Source organism: Protopterus annectens, chromosome 1.part0 (assembly GCF_019279795.1).
Source record: "Protopterus annectens isolate FY-2018-M chromosome 1.part0, PAN1.0, whole genome shotgun sequence".
Taxonomy (NCBI): domain Eukaryota; kingdom Metazoa; phylum Chordata; order Ceratodontiformes; family Protopteridae; genus Protopterus; species Protopterus annectens.
Genome location: NC_056725.1, coordinates 522,442,402 through 522,469,201, shown reverse-complemented (window position 1 = coordinate 522,469,201; position 26,800 = coordinate 522,442,402). Strand labels below are relative to the sequence as shown.

Sequence of the window (26,800 nt, the reverse complement as noted above, 5' to 3'; positions counted from 1 at the left end):
AATTAGGTACTGAAACATCAAAACTCTTTGCTGTGCTCCAAAGAAAAAATCTCCTCCATTTATCAGCATAAACTTTTCTAGTTCTAGGCTGTCTGGCTTCCAAAATGACATTCAAAACTTGTTGAGGAAGCTGAGACCCCCCAGGGTCTAAAACAGAATACGCCAGGCTGTCAGATGCAGGGACTGTACCCTGACATTGAGAAAATGATTGCTTGCCTGGGACAACAGGTGTGGAATTGGAGGCAAAGGCCAAGGAGGCTCCTGTATTAAACTCCTCAGCAGAGGATACCAGTGCTGTCGTGGCCAATCTGGTGCTATTAGAATCATGCAAGGCTTGTCCTGTCTGACTTTCAAGAGTACCTTGGGAAGGAGAGGCAGAGGAGGAAAAGCATAGACGTGAAGGTTGCTCCAACTGAAAGATAGAGCATCCACTTTCCAAGCTTTTGGGTGAAACATCTTTGTGCAAAATTTTGGCAGTTGGAAATTTAGTAGAGAAGCGAACAGATCTATGTCTGGAGTTCCCCAAGCCACTGTCAACTGTTGGAATACATGGAGGATCCAATTTCCACTCGTGGGGATCCACCATCTGTCTGCTCAAAACATCTGCTAAGGAGTTCTGTGCTCCTGGTAGAAACCTCGCTTGAAGAGTGATGGGCAAACTCAGAGCAGTCTCCCACAAAATCATAGCCTGTCTGCAAAGAGGGCACGAATGGGTTCCCCCCTGCTTGTTGATGTACCACATGACTGTTGTGTTGTCTGTTTGAATCAATACCTGTCCCGGTTGAAGTAGATCCTTGAAAGCCATCAGTGCAAATTGGACTGCTAACATCTCCTTCATGTTGATATGCAAATGCTGTAGTCTGGGAGGCCACGTGTCTTGAATCCATTTCCCATTGAAGTGTGCTCCCCAAGCCATGTCTGAGGCATCTGTCGTTAAGATCTGACTCGCCTCTGGTCGAGTCACAGAGAGTCCCTTGTTTAGGTGACATTCCTGAGCCCACCACAAAAATTCCTTTTGGATGCAAGGTATTATCTGAATGACAGTGTCCAAATCGTGGCAGTGTTGAGTCCATACACTTTTGAGATACCATTGTAGCTTCCTCATATGCAGTTTGGCATTGGGAAGTACCAGAATACAAGATGCCATGAACCCCAAGGCTTGAAGGACTGTCCTTACAGTCAGCCTGGACAGAAGGGATAATTTCTGGAAGTATAGGGGAAGATTTCTTTGTTTGTCCGGGGTCAGAAAAGCCATCTGAGAGGCTGTATTCAGTCTCACACCCAGAAAGCACATGTCCTGAGAGGGTACTAGACTGGACTTTGTTTCGTTCACAGAATACCCTAGGCACCTTAAAACTGCCATGACATACTGTAGATGCTGAAGTAACTTGACTTTGTCCTGAGCAAGAATCAGGCAATCATCCAGATAAGGATAAATTTGTATTCCTCTTAGTCTTAAGAAGGCTATCACAGGAGCCAGAACCTTTGTGAACACCCTGGGCGCAGTAGATAAGCCAAAGGGCAATGCAGAGAACTGATAATGAAAAGTACCAGCCCGAAAACGCAGGAACTTCCTGCAGCTGGGCCTGATAGGAATGTGAAGATAAGCCTCTTTGAGATCCAGAGTTACCATCCAGTGATCTTTGCCTAGCAGAGGCAGAAGTTGCTGCAAAGTTAACATCTTGAACTTTGGAATGTCTAGGTATGTATTGAGAATGGACAAATCCAGAATTGGCCTCCAAGTGTTTCCTTTCTTTGGCACAAGGAACAGGCGAGAATAAAATCCTAGGCCTACTTCTGACGGAGGTACCACCTGGATAGCCCCCATTTGTAAAAGTAAAGAAATCTGTGTGTGAGCCTCCAGCCTTTGCTGAGGAGGTACGTCCGGCATGCCTTTGAAAGGAGGCAAGGTGTGAAAATAAAACTTGTAACCTCGATTTATAATGTCCAACACCCATTTGTCCTGGGTGACCAAAAGCCAATTTTGCTTGAAAAGTGCCAACTTTCCTCCTAGAGGAGCTGCCAGACAGGAGGAATCTGGCAGCTGGAGATGCAGGTCATTGGGTCTGTTTACGAAAAGGCTGATCCCTGCCCTCACCCGAAGATTGTGCAGGAGAACTCCACGTCCTAGGCCTGAAAGAACCCTGAGCATGAGCTCTGCCCCTACCACGTCTAGATCTGCCCTTAGACTGAAAATCAGAAGAAGGATAAGCCCGACTCCACAGGAGAACCAAAAAGAACTTCAGATTGAAGGGGAGCATCCAAAATTCGAGCTTTAACATGCTCTGACAAATTTTGATCATTAAGCCAGGCGTGCCTACGAATAACTGAACGGCAGCCACCCTGGAAGAAGCCTGAAGAGCATCAAAGCCACACTGCAAGGAATGCTTACCAACCTGATCAGAGGCATAAACTAAGTCCTGCAATTCCTTACACTCTATACCCTCAGCTAGAGCATCCACCTTAGATTTCAACTGGCTTAACAGAAAATTCTGATACTTCAGCATATGAAACTGGCAATTTAAAGCCCTCATAGCTAGCGTGGAGGAGGTATACACTTTTTTACCCCACCTATCCAAAGCTCTAGAATCTTTATCCAGAGGTACCGGATTCTTAACTACAGAAGCCCTGACACCCTTAGGTCCCTGACTAATAGTTTCCGGGTCAGCTCTAGGACTCTTATATAAATATTTGAGCGCCTCTGGAACTCTGTAATACCTGTCTGGCTTGACAGGGGCAGGGGGTAAAGAATCAGGATTAAGGGAAGCTTCAGAAAACACATCCTGAACAACATCCAAAACAGGGGTAATAGCCAAGGGCATATGTTGTGGTAAAAACAAAAATTCCCTAAGCCTCTTACGAGAATCTGAAAAATCCTGACCTTCCCACTTAAAATGCTCCCTCCTCATGGAGTGCAGGGTTTCAGAAAAGGAAAAATCCTCTGGAGGAGAAGCAGAAGGACAGGAATCCTCTGCATCCGAATCAGAATAGGGAGGAAAATCCTGAATGTCCGCAGCAGAAGACTCAGAGTAATCTGAGGAATGCTCCAATCCCTCCACCTCTGTCTCCACCCTAGGCCTCTTATCTGGAGGGGGCATAGAACCTCTGATTAAAGTAATCAAATCCTCTGCCATTTTCAGCATATGTTTTTTAGGAACAGAGCCCGAAGAACTAGGGCTGATGCCTGTGCCAGAAAGACTAGGTCTAGCTTTAGAAGGGGCTTTAGTAACAGAAGTAGAAGGCCTAACCACCTTATGTAAAGCAGGAACTACAGAAACTTGAGAGGCCCCCTCGGCCTGACCTAACTCCTGAGAGGCCAATTCCTGTAGGATTAAAGGCTCCCCCTGAGATTCAGCTGAAACCTCGGCTGGATCCACAGATTCAATCGTAGTTTCCATAGAACCGGCGTCCGCAACGGACGACTCATCCTGCTTAGACTTTAACGATTTATCTTTTCGCTTCTTAGCGGTAGCGGGCGTCGGGGGATCCGACGGCATGTTGTAGTTACACCGCTTACCGAAAACAAGTCTAGCACAATCTAACCTGCGTTTAATGGTGCGCTTATTAAATCTAGCGCAAAAGCGACACCCGACTACGTCGTGCTCAGGCCCCAAGCAAGGGATACAGAGAGAGTGGTAGTCCCTATGAGGTATCTGTTTCCCACAAGAAATACAATTATTAACTTTTTCTGACATCCGGATTTAACTGAGGCAAGAAAAGACAAAAATATTCCCCAACGGGGTACTTAGCCCAACTTGGTCTTCGGTCTGAAACTCAGAATACGAAAATTTCAGGACGCCGAACGGCACTTGCAAACGCTGCTTCTGCTTCGGACCATGCGGCAAGAAAGACTGAGGATATGGCGTCGGTCATGCGCTTTAGTACCACTGCGTACTGACGTCAGATCTGAGCGACCATGACCGACGCCAGCCTAACACTTTGGTATTCGGGCCGACTGAGGACAGTGGACTACCCACAGGTTATGACTGCAGCAATGTGAGACGAAGAACATCTATACATTTTTTGGCGTTTAGCTTAAGGCCATGGCTCTGGCACCAGTTATCCGTTTCTATGAGACCTCTCTGAAGGATATCTGTGTCTGATGGATTTTCAACTATGACGCCCAGTTTGCAGTCATCTGCAAACTTTGTCAGCCACAATCCTCCGATGTTTGCCTGCACTTCTGAATAGTAGATGCCGAACAAGAGGGGGCCAGGACTGAGCCCTGTGGGACACCGCTTGTGACCGGCTTGGAGTCTGACATGGCACCAGCAACTCTAACCCTGTGGGTTCTGTCCTTGAGCCAGTTTGCAACCCATCTTGTGACATATGGGTTTACATTTAAGCTGGTGAGCTTTTCTATGATACCAGAGTGGGATATTGTGTCGAAAGCTTTTGCAAGGTCAAGGTAGGCTGTGTGAACTGCCTTACCCTCATCAATGGCCTTGGTGACGGTTTCAAAAAAGTCGACCAAGTTCAAGAGGCATGATCTGCCCTTGACAAAGCCGAATTGGGTAGGATCCAATGTCTGTAGGTCCCCTATGTCTTTATTTATGAGTTCCATTATGATCCTCTCCATAGCTTTGCAGACCAGGCTTGTTAAGCTTATGGGGCGGTAATTACCAGGGTCCGTAGAAGCACCACCTTTCTGGAGTGGGACCACAGTTGCCGTACGCCACTCTTTGGAGTGTATCCTGTGGTAAGGCTAAGATTAAACAGCAGCCTTATGTGTGGGTTTAGTTCCTCATTGAGTTTGTGTAGCACACAGCCGGGGACACCATCCGGTCCCATTGATGCTGTGTTTTTAGCTTTAGAGAGCATCTCTCACCTGGGCATTTGAGATGATTGGGAGGCTACACTCTGCTGGGATAGATATTTCTCCTTTTGGGGAGGGAGGCGAGAAATTTTCACTGAACCTGTCTGCCAGTATGTTTGCAATGTCTGTGGGTTCAGTGATTTTTGTATCATTTTGGACTAATTCTGAGCATATCTGGGAGTTTCCACCCAGATTTCTAACATAGCTAAAGAAGGCCTTATGATTGTCTTTTGAGTCCTTGGCGATTTTTATCTCAAAGTTGGCCTTGGATGATTTTATGAGTGATCGTAGGTTTTTACTAGTATTGATCAGAGATGTCTTCCCTTTTAGGGATTTTGCTCTATCTTGTAGTAGCTTTCTCCTCTTGTTGTAAAGTTTGTTTATGGCTGGGGTCCACCAGATCGGGTGCTTGCCTTTGGTGGAAAGGGTCTTGATTTTATTTGGGATTGCTTGATCCATGCAATCCTGGAGGTGCTCACAGAAAGCATTTGTAAGGGATTCAGCAGCGTGGGTTGTGGTTTCCAATGGCTCAGGGGCCTTGAAGGATACCACACCAGTCTTAAGAAGTGTGAAGTTGGCTTTTGAGAAGTTCTTCACTGTGGTCTTTTTGTTGGGGGTGGGGCAGATGTGGATCTCCAGTGAGATTAGTTTATGGTCTGATCTCACCAATGAGGGATATACTTCCGGTGTGGAGCATTTTGTCCCCATGTTTGTGATGATCAGGTCTAGTATATTTTCACCTCTTGTGGGAATAGTGACAAGTTGTTCCATAGCATTTGAGTTTATGAACTCCAGGAACCTTTGGGCTAGGGTATTGGGGCTTGAGTAATGTTCCCAGTCTATGTTTGGGTAGTTGAAGTCACCCAATATGATGGTGTTTGGAGAGACATTTATACTCTCCATTGTCTTCAGGAAGGCTGTGTGGGGTTCCTGAGTTTGAGAGGGTGGCCTGTAACATGCTACAAACTGTAGAGCAGTTTTGCCTATGGTTAATTGCACCTGAATGGTCTCTGATGCTTCGTGAGTTGCCACCAGCCTGGAGGTGTGGGTATCCTTGATGAATATGGATACACCCCCTCCTTTTGTGGTACGGTCCGGGTTTTGGGGCCGGAACGCATGATATGAGGTAAAACCTGATAGTGCCGGGGTGCTCTCAGGAGCCTTGAACCAGTTTTCAGTCACAGCACAGACATCGATGTTCTCCATACTGAGGAGGGCTTCGAGGGCGTGCATCTTGAGATTTACACTTCTGGCATTGAGCAGCATTACCCTTAGTTTTTTTCCATTATTGTTTTCTAGGGTGGTGGGTTTAGAATTTGAGCCTTGTCTAAAAAAGGCACTATGGGGGTGGCAAGAGCCTTTGCCAATATCGGGAAACCCAGGGGTGACAGGTGCAAGCCGTCCCTTGCGAAGCAGCGTGGCTTGTCAAGCATTTCATTCCAGGCAGACAGACATTGGATCCCCTTAGAATGACACCAGAAATTAAGCCAATTATTAAAACTGATCATTTTGTCTCTGTATTGTGGCATCATTCCTGGTGAAGGTAGGATACTGCTCAGGGTCAGGGTCATACCAGCCTGGGCTACATAATCTGAGAGCTCCTTTATGTCTCTTTTCATGTAGTCCAGGGAGGTACGTCTCAGGTCATTCACACCGGCATGGACAATGACAGAGTCATACTTGTACTTGCTGTGGAGTGACCTGAGTGCTTGTGTTATGTGGCGGATTCTAGTGCCCGACAGGCAGCTTACTGTGACCCTCTCCTTGTTCAGTCTGGTGAGTGGGACGTCAGTGTGTCTGACTATGGAGTCACCTATGACAAGTGTGTCTGGCATTGTGTTTGGCCTTAAGGGCTGTGACTGATTTGCACACTGACTTTGTGATCTATGTGTTGCTTGTGTTATGTCATGAGGTGGCAGTTGTTTGGGTGTCTGCTTTGGAGGCCTCTGCTGTTTTGGTAGATTTTTGATCAGTGCCTCCGAGTATGTCTTTGTGTGTTTATGTGTTTGATTTGTAGTTGTGATAGTTCTATGTGAGACTGGGTTTAAGGTGTGTGTGGTTACCTTCTCCTCCTGTCTGGTTTTGCCAGTCCTGAGTTGAGAGCGCTCAGCCTCCAGTTTGGCTATATAGTTGCATCTCTCGCATGTATTTGTGTTTTGTGGGAGGAGGAGAGGGTTGTCTGTGTACATGAGGCAATTGTAACATTGCCTCAATATTCTAGATTCACCAGCTGAGCAGGAGAGGACGCTAGCAACTGACCCTTTGACATGCTAGAAGAAATGAAAAAGTTTGCTGTGTAACTGAGTCAGAAACGACCTATAGGGAAGTGGGTACTCAAGGGGGTTTTAAGCTAGTGAAGTACTTTGTATAATATAGAAGTGCTTTACCGGACTAAAAAATGCTTTAGGAACAAGTGCTGAGCTTTACAGATAGAGAATAGACTGTTTAGATTACAAGTAGAGCAGTTCTAAGGGAAAAAATGAAGAGCAGACTTTACGGAGCCAGAAATAGTTTAACCTTGTTTAACCGGCGCTGCCCGATGGTGCTCTAGTGGCAACTCAGCTAAATGCAGAAAAGGCAATAAGTCAGTAGTACAGGCTAGCACACTTTAGTGGGCAGCCAAACAATTAAATTAAACAGCAAACAAACACTTTTCGTCTTGAATTAGATTAATTTCGACTAAAATGTACTTTTAAGTGCAGATAATAAAAAATGCAGTAAATAACTATGAAAACAGTTAAAGCTTGCTCTAGGTAAGCAGTAGAAGGTAACAAATATAAAAAACAGCAGGATACTTAATCAGGAAAGCAGTCGCTTTTTTCAGTTCTCTGTAGCCAGGAAGACTCAACAGGACCACGTGGAGCTGTGTCTGAGCAATATGGCTTCAAAAAAATGCCAGAGGCAGATTTTAACCAGGGAACTTCAAAAGAGTTAGAAATGGTCCAAAATGACCAATTACTACAGCTTCTTGTGCTGAGGTCACTTCCCTCAAGGACAGGTAGGCTATTCAAGGCTCCCCACTCCCACTGGTGAGCTAAGAAACTTCCTTCTATCCAAGTAAGGCAATGGACAACACAGGAACTACAACACAGCCCAGGATACAGCAAGGCCTGTAAACTGGTCTAACTAGTTTAGCAGAGGCAGTTGGCACTTTCCAGTTGTTGCAATGTCTTGAGAGGTACATACCAAACGGAGCGTTGTATTCTATAATGGGTCTAATGAGGGATGAGTACAGTGGGAGAATGACCTCCTTTTTTCTGGATGAAAAACCCTTAGTGATGAGGTGTGCCACATAGAAGGATTTCCTGACTGTTGTGGCGATGTGGTTATCGAAGGTGAGACCACTGTCGACCTGTGTCCCTAAGTCTCTTATCACACTTTCGGTGTTTAGTGTACTGCCACCTATATGGTAAATTCACGGATACATGTTTTTTCCCAAAGGGGATAACTATACATTTCTTGGCATTGAACTTGAGCCCATGGCTCTGGCACCAAGCATCTGTTTCTGTAAGGCCCTTTTGTAGAGTATCCCACATCATTTGGGGATTCAATAATGGCTCCCAGTTTGCAGTCATCTGCAAACTTTGTTAGCTAGAGTCCCTTAGTGTTGGCCTGTACTTCAGAGAAGTAGATGCCAAACAAGAGCGGTCCCAGGACTGAACCCTGAGGTACTCCACTTGTCAGTTATCTGGAGCTGGATTTGGAGTCGGCTACTTTTACAGTGTGGGTTCTATCAGTAAGCCAGTTAGTAACCCATTGGGTGATGTAGGGATTAATGCCCAGCTTAGTAAGTTTATCTATGATTCTAGAGTGGGGGATGGTGTCAAAGGCCTTGGCAAGGTCTAGATAGGCTGTGTGGACCACCTTACCTTGTCCATGGCTCTGGAGACGGATTTGAAGAAGTCAGTCGGGTTCAGGAGACATGATTGGCCCTTAACGAACCCAAACTGGGTGGGGTCCAGTGTTTGAAGGTTGCCAATGTCTTTGTTTATAAGTTCCAGGATAATACGCTCCATGGCCTTGCAGATAAAGCTTGTCAAGACTGATGGGACGGTAGTTTCCGGGATCCAAGGTGGATCCCCCCCCCTTGTGGAGTGGAATAACTGTAGCTCTGCACCACTCAGTGGGCACGAAACCTGAGGTGAGGCTATGATTAAACATGACACTTAGGTGAGGTGCCAGTTCATATTGTAGTCCATGTAGTACATAGCCCGGGATGTCATCTGGTCCCATGGATGCTGTATTCTTAAGCTTTGGAGAGTGTGTTTTTTACCTGTGTGGCCATTATTACTGGAATTTGGCATTCTTCCGGTACTGAGATGGGCCATTTAGGAGGTGAGAGGGGGTGAGGTTGGCACTGAATCGATCTACCAGGATATTGGTAATATCCTTGGGATCAGTATATTTAATGCCATTCTGTTTTAGCTCAGAGCAGATCTGAGCATTGCCATTTATATTCTTGACGTAGTTATAGAATGCCTTGTGGTTGTCTTTGTAATCTTTGGCAATTTTATTTTCGTAACTAGCTTTGGAGGATTTTATGAGGGACCTCAGTTTCTGAGGCTGGTAAAGGAGGTTTTTTGCATCCTGGGATTTTCCTCTTTTCTGCAACAGTTTCTTCCTTTTGTTGCAAAGTTTGTTTATGGCAGGGGCCCACCAGATTGGCTTCCTTTTCTTGGATGAGAGCATCTTGGTTCTATTTGGGATGGCACAATTCATGCATGAGTGGATGTGCTCGTACAGTGCCTTAGTGTAGGATTCAGCAGCTGAACTTTCAGCTTTTAATTTTCATATGTTACTGAGGCACACATGACAAAGTGAAGTAATGCCATGATAAGCAAGAAAACATCACTATTGTAGCAATTTCATCAAATCATAAAAAAAATGTTCAAAACAAAAAATACAAAAGATACAAAAGTGAAAAGGCAGGGTCTATCATTTAAAAAGTGTCTTCCACTTCCTAAGATTCAGTCACAGATTTACTATAAAAAAATGAAGCTTCAACAAAGTATTACTTCAAGTAATCATCAGGAAACATGCCCACAGGAAAGCTTTGTGACATGCTAGTCTAGAAATTGTCTTAGTAAACATAAGCAAGCATTCATACAAGGTTATCCTTCTAAACATCAAAAAGCAGCCATTTTAAAGAGTTAAAACCAGGGATTACTAACTTATCCAAAATACAAGCCTTTAGTTTTACAACTGCAGATATGAGGCAGATAAGAATGGACTTAACCAAAGTACACAGACTGTATGATAACTACAAAATCACGTCAATGACCACTGACTTTATAGCAAGTCAATTGGCAGAGTGCAAACCCAGATGAGACCTGAAGGAAAAGGGGTAGAACAGGCACAAAATTTGACTCTTCTTACACTAACATCAACACAGATCTATTCAACCTTATGCCGAAAGACAACGACAAGCAGATAAATAGATGAAAGAAGAGTAAGCACGTTCAAGCGTGGTTAGTACACAAACCCCATATACTCACTAAGCACTTTTCCATCAACACCTGCACAAATACATAAATTAATAAAATAATTAAAAATACTTGCATGCTGAATGGCTTCTCCTCCCCTCTGGTAGTCCAGATACTGCTTGCGTGTCTAACCAACAATTGGTATCTGTATCAAACACCTTAATTCGGTTGCAATAAATTTCATTGTTGGAGTGAAAGGGTCCAAATCGGTCAGCTCTTCCACCAAACACATACATTTTACTACCAAGAATAGTGGCTGAATGAAAATCTCGCCAGCGAGCAGGAGTACCCTAGAACAATAAAATAAAGACTCAGCAAAACAATAGAAAATACATTTTCAATTTATAACATATAAAGCACCTATGCAATTACAGCATACATTATTTTTTCAGTATTTCCTTTCTCTGTCTATCTAATAACATGTGGTGGGATGCTGCCTTACAGGCTGCAAGCTGATTTCTTACTGGTGAAGTCTTACCTCAGTCCAGTCCAGTGGGACCCTTCCATACAAAAAAGGAAGCCTGAACTACAGAAACACAAACCTGATTTTGATATTCCAGTGATTTACTTCAGTCACATTCATAAAAGAATGTATATACAGCACTGGTGGTAAGCCAATTTAATATATATAATAAATTATATAACATACCCCCCAAGTCACATTCAAAAATGCTATTCTGATTAAGCAAACTACTATTGCTCAGCACTACAGGGTCAAGTGGGTTCCAACTCAAAAAAAAAAATCCAACAAGATGTTTGTTACTTAAGAAAGCCTAATGTCTGATAATACGACTGATAGAATTGTCTCATGATTCAATAAAAGCAAATAGGAAGCACCAACTCTCAAGAAAAAACAATGTGTTATAAAATAAGGCAAAAATGTGAATTTCTCAGAAATCCAGCTAGCTGAGTCACTTACACCTGGTTGGGGCAAGTTTGTTAAACATTTTCTCTGGTCAATGAACCAGATACCAGCCTTTTAGGATTTAAGGCCATCTTGATCGTATAGAAAAGATCTAAAGGATAGAAATGACTGAAGGCTCCTTGCACGAGGACTACATAATATTACTGGGGTAGGAGCCTGAAGTAAAAGAGATAAAGTTATAATTTTGCTCTAATTGTCAAGGAAGTAAGTTAACCCTCCTTAAAGACATGCAATAAAGTTCAATGAAGCAAAGAATCAAAGGGTAATCAATCTACAGATGTTGCTGAGGTGTTGCCTGTAGTAAGCTAAAATTTTAAAGAGATGAAAACATTAATATAAGCATACTGAGCTTTGGGTGGAAGATTTATACCAACAGCGGATATAAAGTCAGACATGCTTCACAACTTGCTCTACAAATAATTCAGTATGAGGCTTAACCATTAAGATAGCATACAGCCAGATCCCCATGCATCTAAACTGGCCAGCTTTGGAAAATGTGGGTACACCAATCCCAATCTCCTTTGGGAGCAGAAATCCATTTGTTTTAGCTTTCTAACTAAAGCCTATTTGCAAACAGCCACCACCCAGAGCTTACTGAATTATATATCCATTAACATGGACCCTGCCTATTAAAGCTTCAGATTTAAATATGGCAAAGTAATCAGAATACAGTGATAAGTGGAAGCATGGCAGGTCTTGGGACAGCTTACCAAGAAACAGAGCAAAACTAGATCTAATACACAACCTTGGAGGACTCCACTTTAAAGGGTCCAGTACCAGACTGGGAGGTACCCAACCTGACCCAGAATGCTCAGACATCAAGCTGTACTGGTATCAGTGAATAAGATTACCTCCAAAAGCAATGCAACCAAGTCTGGGTATGAGCAGGTCATGATCTACAATTCGAAGATCCTAGTCAAATGACTGAAGACAGCACAAGCCAGTTGCTTAGTCCCTTTTAATATTAGTGAATATACAGCCATAAGACAATAAGCATTCAGCATGTTAAATCCATTATGAAAAAATATGCTCTTCAAGGACCAGCTACCTATGCTCATTAACAGCCCAGTACTTGAGCATAGGTTCACAAGGTAAGTCTAGCCAGTTTCCCTTTTGGAGACCGGCTTTACCAATCCCATAGTTGATAATTATACATTACCCGAAATGAGAATAACTAAGATCACACCACTGATAATTTAAGGGGACCCATGCATGTGATAAAGCATTTAAGAGCTGCCTCTATCCACTAGTAGTACATTAGACTATCCTGGGGTAAATTTTGTGTTTCCCATCCATTGATCCAAGTTGCGTTTGAATATGGATGTGGATACAGTACTTGGTGGCAGACAGCAGTATAGGGCACCTAGTAAGGTGAGATAATGGCTGCATATAGAGATTTCCTGACGTAAGTGAAAAGCTGAGGATGCAAACTAACTGCCTTGAGATAACATCACTACAACACTGGGGAAGAAGGGGGTCCAGCTTTAAGTTAACTTCTACTGGTAGCTTCTTCAGCAATGCCAGCACCTTCGTCCTTCTTCTATCTGAAATAAGTAGAGCACTAGTGGTAGCAGCTTGGCTTGCACAGTAAGACTTGTTCCCAGTTTGGGTGAACAAACTCTTGGGACAGTTACAGTTGTGAATAAGTCATTAATGCCACTGACAAGCCAATTGTGAGAGGTGCTGTTTCTGCAAAATGGCCCTGCTGTGGAATGATCACCAACTTCTCTGAATGCCTTCAAAAATAGCCTTGATCTCCCATTAAGGCATGGCCAGACTCAAGAGAATATCTGACAGTTCTTACAGAGTTCCATAAAGACATCACAGTTACTGAGCTTCTGGGTTTCTTTGTACTTTTGCCAAGATCAATCTCTTCCCTTGGTTGGGCCCTAATCAAAGAACACATCCAGTTGTACTTATTCCCTCTGAACCTCTTCATTCATCAAGGAAATCACATCCAGAGCCTGCCGCCTAGCGAGTTAGCTAAAGTAGAAGACCATGCTGGGTTCAATTTCCCCTGTGAACTACATCCCAGTTTAGACATTTGCAACTCTAGCAGCAAAGTAGTTTCCAATCAACAAGGGACAGATCTGCATTAGATGTAGATACTGAGTTTAGGACTATTAAATGACCACTTAGTGATGACTAGATAGTTATCACAAGAAATTTCAATGAACCTGTGAGTATAGGCTTCTGGTAGATGAATCAGTGAGGACATCAAAAACAGACCTAGTGCCCTGCACTAGAGTGAGGTTAATGGAATCAATGGTGACTGACAAGATTGTTTACAATAACAATTCTGTTTAAGATACCTTCGACAGATCACCCCAATTAAGAGGCAAAATGATCCACAGTAAAACAAGTGATTTTTTTTTTTTTTTTATTACAAACTAGAACTGTTTGAAGATCTTTGAGTTTTTCCTTCAGTGCACTACAACCAAACGTTATGTACTTAACCCTAAAGACAGATCTGGATGATTAGGTCCACATATCCTTTTAAATGCAGAAAGTACAGTTGTGTACCTACAATAAAAGTAGATGTTCGAGTGTATTCACTGTTGCAGTCATTACACTTGGGTTATCCTGCTGGCAGGAGTTCCAAAGTCTAGGTCCGGTGTCGGTTGCTGTCACCTCTTCCCTGACGTCAGTGCGCCAGGGGTATAATAGATGCAACCGACACCATTTTCTTCAGTTTTTCTTGCCCCAGATGTCAGGTGTCCCCAAACAGGAAAGGCTGGAAAAAAATTATGCCAAAAAAAACATGCATGCACTAAAATAAACATTTCCTTCATCTACAAGCAAATACACCAGATAGGCTGTATAGAGTTGAGAAGTACAGAAAAGTCCCAGCAATGAAAAGGGGGATGGTGGGTGGATATCCTGGACTGCAACAGTGAATGCACTCGGACATCTACATTTATGGTAGGTACACAACTGCACTATGTTCGTGTTTCACTGTTGCAGTCATTACACTTGATTTGAATCCCAAAGCTGAGGTTGGGTGGCTGGGCCTAAATAGGATTAGGAGAGGCTACCAGGCCCTGCAGAACTGCAGTGGCAAAGCCTGCTCTGGATTTGGAGTAGAGAGGTAAGTGGTAGTGCTTGGTGAAAGTGTGCACTGAACTCCAGGTTGCAGCTTCTAAAATGTCTTTGGTTGGTACTCCTCTGAGGAAGGCTGCTGAAGTGTCTGCTGGTCTGGTAGAATGTTGCCTAATGCCCTTAGGCACTGATTTGCCATGTTGTGCATAGCAGAAGCAAATGCAATGTCCAATCCATTTTGAAATTGTCTACTTTGAGATGAGCTTTCCTTGTGATCCTGCAGCATAAGCTACAAACAGTTGCTCAGTTTTTCTGAAAGCTTTTGTTTTGTCCAAGTAGAATCGTAGCTGTCTGTGTATGTCCAAAGTGTGCAGAAGTCTCTTCCCTTTATTCTGGGGATTTGGATAGAAAGTTGGCAAATGAATGGTTTGGTTAAGAGCCACACTGGAAACCACCTTTGGCATAAATGTTGGGTTTGTCCTTAGAGAGACCCTGTCCTGATGAAAAATGATGAAATGTTCCACTGCCATTAATGCCCGTAACTCAGACTCTTCTTGCTGAAGTTATTGCTAGGAGCAGAGCAGTTTTCCATGATAAGAATTTAATATCAGTTGTGTTGGCTGGCTCAAAAGGAGGCAGTGTGAGCTTTTCTAAAACAAAATTGAGGTCCCAAGTAGGTAATGGTGCTCTCCTTGGGGGTCTTATGTTTCTTGCCCCTCTGAAGTACTGCCTTAGTAGTGGATGTGAAAAATTAGGAGGTTCCGTATTGTAATCAGCTGAAATGGCAGAGGCATGGATCTTAATAGATGAGAAGGATAGGCCTTTGTCCAGCATCTCAGTTGGGTATTGTAAAATCTGAGGTATATTTGGAACAAAGTGGTTCTAGTCTTTGTGCCTGGTTTCAAGCACAGAATCTCTTCCATTTTTCTGCATAAGATTTCCTAGTGCTGGGCCTCCTGGCTTCTAAAATGACATCCATAACAGCTTTAGAGAGAGGTGTGGTCTGAGTGACTATATTATCTGCCATGCAGCCAGATTTAAGGTTCTGAGTTGACTGTGTAGAATCTGATTGTTTTGTTGAGTCGGAATATGAGGTAAAGGCCAGGCTGGGCCTTGGGACAAGCTCTATAGGATTGGGTACCAGTGCTGGCGTGGTCAGTCTGGGGCAATCAGGATCATTTTTGGCTTCTCTTGTCTGGCTTTTAGGAGCACCTTGGGAAGAAGAGGCAGTGGAGGGAAGGCATAAACTGTTAGGGTTTTCCAGCTGAATGAAAGAGCATCCACTTTCCATGCTTGTGAGTGATAAGTCCTTGTGCAGAATTTCTGTAGTTGGCAGTTGAGGGGACGCAAAAAGATCTATGACTGGGCAACCCCATTTCCTTGTTACCATGCTGAAGACCTGTGGATTTAGTTTCCATTTGTGCAGATCCATGAGATTTCTGCTTAGTTCGTCTGCCAGTGTATTTTTCGTTCCTGGCAGGAATTGTGCCTGTAGATGTACTTGATACATCAGTGCTGTGCTCCACAAAGTCATGGCTTGCCTGCAGAGGGGGTAGGAATGTGTGCCCCCTTGCTTGTTTATGTACCACATAACTGTGGTGTTGTCCACCTTTAGTAATAGTTGTCCTGGATGTAGTAAGATCGTTGAAGGCTGTCAGGGCATTCTGTACAGCTAGCATCTCTTTTTGATTGATGTGAAGATGCATTTGTTCCTTGGGCCATGTGGGCCCCCCAGGCATAATCCGATGCATCCGTTGTTATTGTCTGCCTGGCTGTGGGTAAGGTGAAAGGCTGTCCCTTGTTGCGGTGACAGGCCCAGGACCAACATCGAAACTCCTGTTGTAGACAGGGAATTATAGTTACTATTGTTTCCAGGCTGTGGCAATGTTGAGTCCAAACACTTTTTAGATACTATTGTAGTTTCCTCATATGCAGTCTTGCATATGGAATTAGTAGAATGCAGGATGTCATGAAGCCCAGGGCCTGCAGAATTTTTCTTGCAGGGAGCTGGGTCTTTGTTGCCATCATTTGAAAGTAATGAGTCAGTTGTCTTTGTTTGTCTGGCGTGAGATAAGCCATCTGGGCAGTTGTATTTAAGCTTGCACCCAGGAATATTATCTCTTGAGAGGGCACTAGTTTTGATTTCTTTTCGTTTGCTGTGTACCCTAGGCAAATTAATAATCTTTTTACAAACACCAGATGTTTTAGTAGAATGTCCTTGCTCTCTGCTTGAATAAGGCAGTCGTCCAAGTAGGGATATATTTGAATTCCTCTTTGTCTGCAAAATGCAATTACTGGTGCCAGGCATTTTGTGAAGACCCTGGGCACAGTAGATAAACCAAAGGGCAGTGCAGAGAATTGGTAATGCATTGAGCCAGCTATGAATCTGAGGTTATCTTCTGCAAGATTGTCTGATTGGGACATGCAGGTATGCCTCCTTGAGGTCCAAAGTAACTAGCCAAGCCTTCTTGCCCAGCATGGGTAGAAGCTGCTGCAGTGTTAACATTTTGAATTTTGGAACATCCAGGAAAGTATTTAGAATTGACAATTCCAGTATTGGTCTCCAGGCTTTGTCCTTTCTGGGTACCAGGAAAAGTCTTGAATAAAATCCTTGTCCCTGTTCTTGCTGTGGTACTCTTTGAATAGCTCCCATGTCCATGAGAGCAGCAACTTCCTTTTGTGCCTCTGCCCATTGGTTTTGTGGCAGGTCCGGCATACCTTTTGATTTTGGAAGGGTGTGAAAGTGGAACCTGTAGCCCTGAGAAACTATATTCAGTACCCATTTGTCCTGGGTGATTATGCGCCAATTTTGTGCAAAAAGTGCTAGCTTTCCCCCTAGGGGTGCTGCCAAAAGGCAAGTGCTTGGCCTTTGTAGAGGGAAGTCATTGAGACTGTTTCCTATAAGGTTGTGATTTGTCTTCTCCTCCTTTGGGGGCAGAAGCACCCCATTGTTTAGGTCTGTAGGAGCCTTGGGGCTGAGCTCTGCCTCTTGGGCATCTATATCTGCCTCTCTGTGGCCTGCCTAACACCTGAAAGGATCAATTTTTTGAAGGCCAGTTTCTGCTAAACCTAGGTGGTTGATCCTTTAAGAAATCCTTTGCTGTCTGCATAGATTTTGCTTTATCCTCCATTTTCTTTAACACCTCGTCTGCCTTAACACCAAAGTATCATGCTGTAGTGGAGCATCCAATAATTTTACTTTAACATGTTCAGGTAAACTTTGTTCTTTCAACCAAGCATGCCTTTGAATGACAGAGCCTGTAACTGCAGCTCTGCAAGAAGTCTGTAATGAATCAAAACCACATTGCAGAGTATGCTTTCCCACTTGTTCAGCTGCATGCAATAATTCCTGCATTTCTCTATTGTCAGGACCTTGAGTTTGTAAGCATTTTCTGTTTTAACAAAGACATGAGGTACTGTTGATATTTAAGCATATGAAACTGGCAGTTTAAAGCCCTTACAGCTGAAGTAGCAGAAGTGTAAACTTTTTCCCCCATCTATCCAGAGCTCTAGAATCCCTATCAGAGGGGACAGGGTTTTTTGCAGTGGAAGCTTTAACCCTTTTGGGACCCTGAGAAATTGTTTCTGGGTCAGCAGCAGGGGTCTTATAAAGAAATTTATGAGTCAGGGACACTAATACCCATCTGTCTTGACTGGTGCAGGGGGTAAAGAATCAGGAGGCAGACTGGATTCAGAGAAAACATCAACAATATCAAGCACAGGGGGGACATAGCAGGGGCCTGTGCTGAGGCAGTAAAAGAAAGTCTCTGAGCCTTTTCTTGGATTCTGAATAATCCTGGTTCTCCCAGTGGAAATGCTCCCTTATGATGTGCACAGTTTCCCCAAAAGAATAATCCTCAGGTGGAGAGGCTGAAGGTATAGATTCTTCAGCATCAGAGTCCTCATAGGGAGGGAGGGAGAGAATAGCCCTGATCTGAAGAGGAATCAGAGAAAATAGAAACCTGGTCAGAGGAATCATAATCAGTGTCTTGCCTAGGCTTTTTATCAGGAGGGGGATGGATCAAAGTAATTAAGTCTTCGGCCATTTTAAGCATCTGTTTCTTTGGCATGGATGACTGTCCAGGAGAATGCTGTACTTGTCTTTAATGGTGTATCTGACTGTGCCTTGGCTGCTGCAGAGGACTTAATAGTAAGCTGTGAAGGTCTGTAAACACCCTTAGAAGCAGATGCCTGCTCAGCGGCTCCGGACCCATCTGAGGGAATAGTTTCCGTAGGCCCAATACCTTGAGTATCCAGAGGCCTAGTTGTCTCCATGTGGGAGACTGATACGGCCTGTGGCTCTGAGGTAGCGGGTGTCAGGGGCTGCAAAAGCGCCTCACTGAGAACCGGCGACTGGCCTAGAAGAGGCTTCGTCGTCGGTTTTGGACCTCGGATGCCTGTCCTTTTCCTTGTCTTTGTGTTTTTTATGAATTCCGGTCATCAGTTGTTCTGACGGCATTATATAGTTAAACCTTCGGCCAAAGTAATGTAAAGCAAAATCAAACCGAAGCTTAATAGTGCGTTTGTTGAATCTAGCACAAAACCGACAACTAGTAACTTCGTGGTCAGGGCCTAGGCAAGGAATAAAGTAAGAGTGAAAGTCCTTATGAGGTATTTGCTTCCCACAAGAAATACAATTGTTAACTTTTACTGACATCGGTCTGGAGCAAGAAAACATTTCCCCAACTGGGTACTTAGCTTTATTGAAGACTTCGGTTCTGAAACTCTATTTCGAAAATCTCAGGAGTCAGCCGACCGGCACTTGCGAACTGCTTTTGCTTCGGGCACTGCGCGGCAAGAAAGACTGAAGAAAATGGTGTCAGTTGCATCTTTTATACACCTGGTGCACTGACGTCAGGGAAGAGGCGACAGCAACCGATGCTAGACCTAGACTTTGGAACTCGGGCCGACTGCGGGGTAGCCTGCCAGCAGGATAACCCAAGTGTAATGACTGCAACAGTGAAACACGATGAACATCTAATGCTACCAGGCACACTTGACATCTAAAACTCTCCCAGGCTACTAAACCATTCCCTTTACCCACAATGCTTTGCATAAAGACCTTCCTCTCCAGATTTCTGAAATGCTACACAAAGTGGACACAGTATAAAAACAGATCTATAAACCAAGTCAATGACAGGAGGAGGAAGATGGGTGGCTAAAGTTAACAAGGTGGAACTTGTTTATCTACATATTCTAGTATGCAGCATTTCATCTAGTATGAGGAGGTCCATTATCATTAAGTGCAGGACAGAATTTCTAAGCTCATCTTCCTGGGTGGTTTGTCTTAAAGGAGCATACCACTGATCACAGAGTCCCTAAAGAGAAGTTATAAACCTGGAGAACCTAGCCAGCTGAGTGACCTACAAGGGTATTCACTCAAACAAACATCATCCAAGACTGCATATTATAAAAAAGGCTTGGAAAGTAGTTGCTACTCCAGTTGAATATGCAATAGGTTTGGAACAAAGGCTTACTACACCTTAACTGAACTAACTGCAATCAGTAAACCATTTAGCTACAGGAATCATAGATACTTTACATTTTTTTTTGTACGAGAAGGGTATTAGTAAATTGGCATCTTTTCTGAAGAACGTACTTCTACTAACATAGAATCAAAGTGGCAAGGGAGTATCCATGCAGTGCAATAGGTATTCTCCTCTATTAGAATTGCTCTTGGGGGGAAAAAACAGAAAGTGTACTGACTGATTCAAGTTGCATTCAGTGGTTACCTTTGGCATAAAAGGAAAACTGTACACACGGTCACTATCCTTATTAATCACAAAGTAAGGAAAGTAAGGCTTGCAACGATGAAGCTCTCTTCTAGGTGAAGTACTGGCCATTACAAAACATAACTACACCTTAAACACATTACCTTTCTTCAGACTGTATTTTCTTACCTAGAGGATGATCCCTTACTTTCACATATTAAAAAAAAAAAAGACAACAGTTTTTCCACTCTGTGGCATTTCTATCCTAGTCAGCTTCCTCAGTGCACACCCTCCTGGAAATGAATGAAATCTCTTGACACTTTCCTTAGGAATTTGTCTCCGTTGTTCTTGCCTTACTTTGTTATCACATCTGAAAGTCTTTTGCCAAGGAAAACATGTACAGCAAGGTAACTAAACTTATTTCATACTCACTGAGGTAATAAAGCAAGTCCTGCTCAAAATTCAAAACTCTAAAACTTTGTGCTGTCATATGAAAAGCTGCATTCTTCGCCCTGCCCTGGAATGTAAATACTTTAAGTCTTTTATAGTCTGAAGATGAATAAACCTCATAAGCTGCAGCAACTTCACTATTTAGCTAACCTTTGCAGGACAGGAAATATGACCCTAGTTGTACCAGGGAAGAAAAAAAGGGAAATGAAACTCACAAAATATCACTTTTTAAAAAAAGGATGCATGTTCTCAATTTCTTTATCCTTTTGCAATAACATTTCACAAATACTGCCACATGTACACCTGAAACAAATATGCAATAACATTGCAATTTTAACAGAGTATTATGAAATATGACAATATTTATCTCCTAGTCAACTCTAAGTGAATGGGACTGTGATCTGACTATGCAGGCCAGGGTACTATAATCTCATCAGTTCAGCCCTCACAGTCCACTATGTGCAAGAAGTAATTTTGTGAAAGGAAAAAAATTCAACAGCATAGCAACACAGTATAGGGAATGTATATGCAGTGGAACAGGTATTCTCCTCTATTAGGATAGCCTTTCCTGTGAACCCTAGTGAAGGGCTTAATTCATAGGTTCATAGGTTAGTACTAGGCTATCAGCCCTAGGGCCTATACAAGCCTAGCCATAACAATTCCCTGAATATTTCTTCCCACATTATTTACTTTCCTGGACCCCTGTCTAGCAGGGCGACTGACGTGATCCCTGGGGTGAATTTCCTTTCTCCCATCCAATCGTCAAGGTTCCTCTTGAAGAGGTCCAAAGAGGCACTCTGCTTGACATGTATGGGCAATCTATTCCAGAGTCTGGGGAGACTCTGGGTCAGGAACCTATCCTCCAACATGTTTTGTTTATTGTGATGACAAGGTTTAGATCCCTGGAGCGTGTAGCTCTGAGGGATTGGGATTTCTTAAGTGTAGCATGTCCAACAGCTCTGGGTTTGACATGGCCTTGTATGTTAAGCAGAGATCGCCTCTGAGTAGACGATATGCGACAGAGTATAGCTGGAGTTTTTTAAGGCGGTCAGCACAGGGCATCTGCTTTAGGCCTGTGATTCTTTTAGTGAGGTATTTCTGAGGCCTTTCCAGTTGTTGCAGATGTCTTGAGAGGTACATACCAAATGGGGCATTGTATTCTATAATGGGTCTAATGAGGGATGAGTACAGTGGGACAATGACCTCCTTTTTTCTGGATGAAAAGCCCTTTGTGATGAGGTGTGCCACATAGAAGGATTTCCTGACTGTTGTGGCGATGTGGTTATCGAAGGTGAGACCACTGTCCACCTGTGTCCCTAAGTCTCTTATCACACTTTCTGTGTTTAGTGTACTGCCACCTATATGGTAATTCATGGATACATGTTTTTTCCCAAAGGGGATAACAATACATTTCTTGGCATTGAGCTTGAGCCCATGGCTCTGGCACCAAGCATCTGTTTCTGTAAGGCCCTTTTGTAGAGTATCCACATCATTTGGGGATTCAATAATGGCTACCAGTTTGCAGTCATCTGCAAACTTTGTTAGCCAGAGTCCCTTAGTGTTGACCTGTACTTCAGAGAAGTAGACGCCGAACAAGAGCGGCCCCAGGACTGAACCCTGAGGTACTCCACTTGTCACTTGTCTGGAGCTGGATTTGGAGTCGGCTACTTTTACAGTGTGGGTTCTATCAGTAAGCCATTTAGCAACCCATTGGGTGACATAGGGATTAATGCCCAACTTAGTAAGTTTATCTATGATTCCAGAGTGGGGGATGGTGTCAAAGGCCTTGGCAAGGTCTAGATAGGCTGTGTGGACCACCTTACCCTTGTCCATGGCTCTGGAGACTGATTCAAAGAAGTCAATCAGGTTCAGGAGACAAGATCGGCCCTTCACAAACCCAAACTGGGTGGGGTCCAGTGTTTGAAGGTTGCCAATGTCTTTGTTTATAAGTTCCATGATAATACGCTCCATGGCCTTGCAGATAAGGCTTGTCAGACTGATGGGACGGTAGTTTCCGGGATCCAAGGTGGATCCCCCTTTGTGGACTGGGATAACTATAGCTCTGCGCCACTCAGTGGGCACGAAACCTGAGGTGAGGCTATGATTAAACATGACACTTAGGTGAGGTGCCAGTTCATATTGTAGTTCATGTAGTACACAGCCCGGGATGTCATCTGGTCCCATGGATGCTGTATTCTTGGCTTTAGAGAGTGCGTTTTGTACCTCTGTGGCAGTTATTACTGGAATTTGGCAATCTTCTGGTATTGAGATGGGCCATTTAGGGGGTGAGAGTGGGGTGAAGTTGGCACTGAATCGATCTGCCAGGATATTGGCAATATCCTTCGGATCAGTATATTTAATGCCATTCTGTTTTAGCTCAGAGCAGATCTGAGCATTGCCATTTAGATTCTTGACATAATTATAGAATGCTTTGTGGTTGTCTTTGGAATCTTTGGCAATTTTATTTTCGTAACTAGCTTTGGAGGATTTTATGATTTTTAGACTCGTCACTGCATCAGTCTCAAAGCCCAAAGGGGAAAAAGGCTTTGGCAAATGGCAAGTGAATAATTTAAAAGACTAGTTCTTAAGAGTGAGAGTTTTGCCCTTTTGTAATCTGGCCTTGATTGTAACTGTATTCTAAACTGCAGCCTAGGACTGCAAGCAGCTTCAGTTCTGTGACACACTGGGATAAATTCCCAGTGTATGACTCGGGTAACCAGAAGTCAACTAACAGCTTGGGAGATGGAACAGCTGGACAGGGGGGGGTGGAAGTGAATGGCTTAAAATGACACACACACCACGGGATTGAAGGGAAAAGTTGGACCTGGTCAGCCAGATTGCTCTCATGCATGTGGAGGCTTGCTGGATGGCAGTGACAATAGGTCAAAGGGATGTAAGCATAGTGATTCAAGTCAATGACTGTAGCCTTGATAAGCATGTGTATGTGCGTGTGAGGGGGGGATGCAAACACATGCCAGAGTAGGGTAGAAAATACCCCTGCAGTGATGCAGATGCACAGTCACCAGGGGGTCAACTCAAGGACATAACCACCTCATAAACAACCTTCTCCTTTCCACAACACAATACGTTTTTCACCCATTCCATAGCACTACTGCTGCCCTCCTCTCCTTCACAGTGTGAGCAAGGCTTTAGATGCCGGTTTAATAACTTCAGTTAGCCCTGCTGGACTTATCTAAGGCACTTGACACAGTGTCACATACCAAACTACTTCAACTGTCAAAAACAAGCTGCTCCCTACATATGCTGTCCTGGTTTGCTAACTACTAACACAACAAACAATCAGTGAAATGGCAGAGCAAACAATCTACCCATCTGCTAAATAAAATAGGAATACCCCAAGGGTCCATTATCCTTGGATCCCTGATCTTTAATATTTTCATAAATAATTTTCACCTAATGTCCGCTCAAACCACACTCGCCCAATATGTGGATAACTCCACAATCATATCCTCCTCCAAAAACTTTCAAGACCTCCTAAAAATAACCCAAAAAGCATTTGACTCCATAGAAACCTGATGTAATGACTCAAATTACTTTTAAATGCCAAAAAAACGAAACTACTTATTTTCTCCATCAAACCAACCAGGAAGGGACGTATGGAAATCTGACCAACGTTTTGTGTCTTTTCATTCCAGGGCTGTGGGCTTGCCTGTGTCCAAACTATACCCACATGGATTTCTAAGGCTATCATGTTTTGCTATGACTTCCATGCAAAGGCCTTATCAGCATCCGTCAAGGCACAGTCCACGTGGTCAGTTGCATCCTCAGGGGCCTTTCTTCAAGGGCCTAGATGCCCACTCCATCTTGGAAGCAGTCACCTGATCATCTGTTCACACCTTCACGAAACATTACAAATTGGACACGGTTTCCAGAACCAGCTAGGGCAATTCTGCATGGATTCTTGGAAAATGCTTCCTTTTAGTTTCCCCTTTTCTATCCTCCTCCCTTTCAGATCTGGAACTCTCCCACAAGTAAAGAATACTGCAGCACTGAATAGCAACCACAAGGCCTTCGATAGTTATGTAAAGAATCTCCACGGCAATATCCAGATTTGCTCTGAGCTACTGTACAATGGTACCTTCTATACTGAGCCAACATATATCGCCAATATACTGACTGACAAATTCAGTGCCAACGTTACCCCCCCCCCCCAAAGGACCAGTCACAATACCAGTAGATTGCCAAGCACCCAGTATTACTGCTGCACAGGTTAAAACAGCACTGTCCAAGGCCAAGAATACAGCTTCTATGAGACCTGACAATATCCCTGGCTGTGTTCTACACGAACTACAGAGTGAACTGGCACCTCACCTGTGTGCCTTGTTCAATCACAGCCTCACCTCAGGCTTTGTCCCTACCAAATGGCACACTGCTACAGTCATCCCTGTCCACAAAAGAAGAGCGACTACAGACCCTGGGAACTATCACCCTATTAGCCTGACGAGTCTGATATGCAAAGTTATGGAATGCATCATCATGGACCTAATAAGCAAGGATATAAGGAATCTCCAAACTCTGGATCCCACACAGATTGGTTTTGTGAAGGGTAGATCATGCCTGCTCAACTTGGTCAACTTCTTTGAGTCCGTCACCAGAGCTGTGGATGAAGGCAAGGTGGTTCATACAGCCTACCTTGATCTGGCCAAGGCTTTTGATACTATTCCCCAACTCAGGAATCATAGCAAAACTCACTAAGCTAGGCATCAACCCCTATATCACTAGGTGGGTTGCAAACTGGCTCACAGGTAGAACCCACAGTGTGAAAGTAGCTGACTCCAAGTCAGACTGCTGACCAGTCACGAGTGGAGTCCCACAGAGTTCGGTCCTGAGTCCTCTCCTGTTTGGTATCTACTTCTCTGAAATCCAGGCCAACACGAAGGGACTCTGGTTGACAAAGTTTGCAGATGATTGCAAGTTGGGAAAAAGTTATGTACCTACCATAACGTTCCTTGTTAGTTGTCTTCATCTCGCCTTTCTTCTTGCTGTTTGGGTTCATAGCCAATCCCCGGCTCTGCCATCTTCTGTAGCTTGAGAGCTGTTTACTGGCTCGAGGCTACCCCTTATCCCAGCATGCCCAGCGTCAGCTACTCAGATCTCATTTGTGATAGCACACACTAGACATAAGTAGAGTAACCAGTTCCTAAAAACTGGTTGTCCAATACACCTAAACAAGGAAAAAGTTATAAATTACCTGGCATGTGAATTAATAAAAGATGCTCAGCCAGTGAAAAAAAAATGGAACTCCTCACAATCCTCTAGGAAGGGGGAAGGAGGGAGGGACGCAAGAAGGAAGGCAAGATGAAGACAACTAACATGGAACGTTATGGTAGGTACATAACTTCTTTATGTTAAGTTGTCCATCTCGCCTTCGTTCTTGCTGTTTGGGACAGCGTCCCTAGCACCTAAAATCCCAGGTGGCTCATTGGAACAGACTCTTCAGAACAGTAGAACCAAAGGAAGCTCTGCTCCGGGAGACCACATCTACCTTGTAATGAGAGATAAACGTATAAGGGTTTGCCCAAGTGGCAGCTGCACAGATTGAGTCTATGGGCAACCTAGACTGAAAAGCTACAGAGGTGGCTAATGCTCTAGTGGAATTACCTTTTGGTTTAGCTGGTAGCTCTATTTCATAACTGATAAATAAAGGCAATAGTATCAGATAACCATCTGGATAAGGTCACTTTAGAAACTGGAAGACCTTGTTTGTTGAAAGCCTAAAAGAAAGAAATAACTGGTCTGACTTTCTTGGTTCCTTACTTCTATTGAGGTAAAAACGCAATTGTCTGTGCACATCCAATTGGTGGAGCTTGTATTCTGCCTTGTTACTGTGATTAGTAAAGAAAACTGGGAGATCTATGGATTGATTTAAATTGTTCTCTGAGCAGACTTTAGGAATAAAGGATGGATTGGTCCTCAGAGAAACTTTGTCCTTGTGAAACACTAGATAAGGAGGACGAGCACATAGTGCTTGAAGTTCTAAGACACGTCTAGCTGAAGTGAGAGCAACCAGAAAAAGTGTCTTCCAAGAAAGAAATTTTAAAGAACATGATGCTGCCGGTTCAAAGGGAGGCAAAATTAAGGAAGCTAAAACTAAATTGAGATCCCAAGGAGGAGGAGGATCTCTAAGACGGTCTAAGACGAGATGTTCCTTTCATAAAGGTCTTGCAGAGCTTATGACACATTATGCTAGAATTAAACATACCAATATGAAAATTAGAAATGGCAGCTAGCCGTACTCTAATGGTAGTGGAAGCCACACCAGACTGAAAAAGCTGTGCTAGGAATTCAAGAATTTCATGGACTGGGGCTGAGAAAGGATCCAAATTTCTAGATTCTGCCCAGTAAGAAAACAGTT

At 43.6% G+C, this 26,800-nt stretch overlaps 1 protein-coding gene across 1 annotated transcript in view; it reads right to left on the bottom strand.

Annotated features, from left to right (window-relative positions):
• The window catches only part of KLHDC3 (kelch domain containing 3), a 1,708,415-nt gene that overhangs the window by 703,563 nt on the left and 978,052 nt on the right, over nucleotides 1-26,800 (bottom strand). The window contains exon 8 of the mRNA XM_044061135.1: nucleotides 10,376-10,589. Coding sequence (XP_043917070.1) covers nucleotides 10,376-10,589 — 214 coding nt within the window. The remainder of the gene's footprint in view (nucleotides 1-10,375; nucleotides 10,590-26,800) is intronic.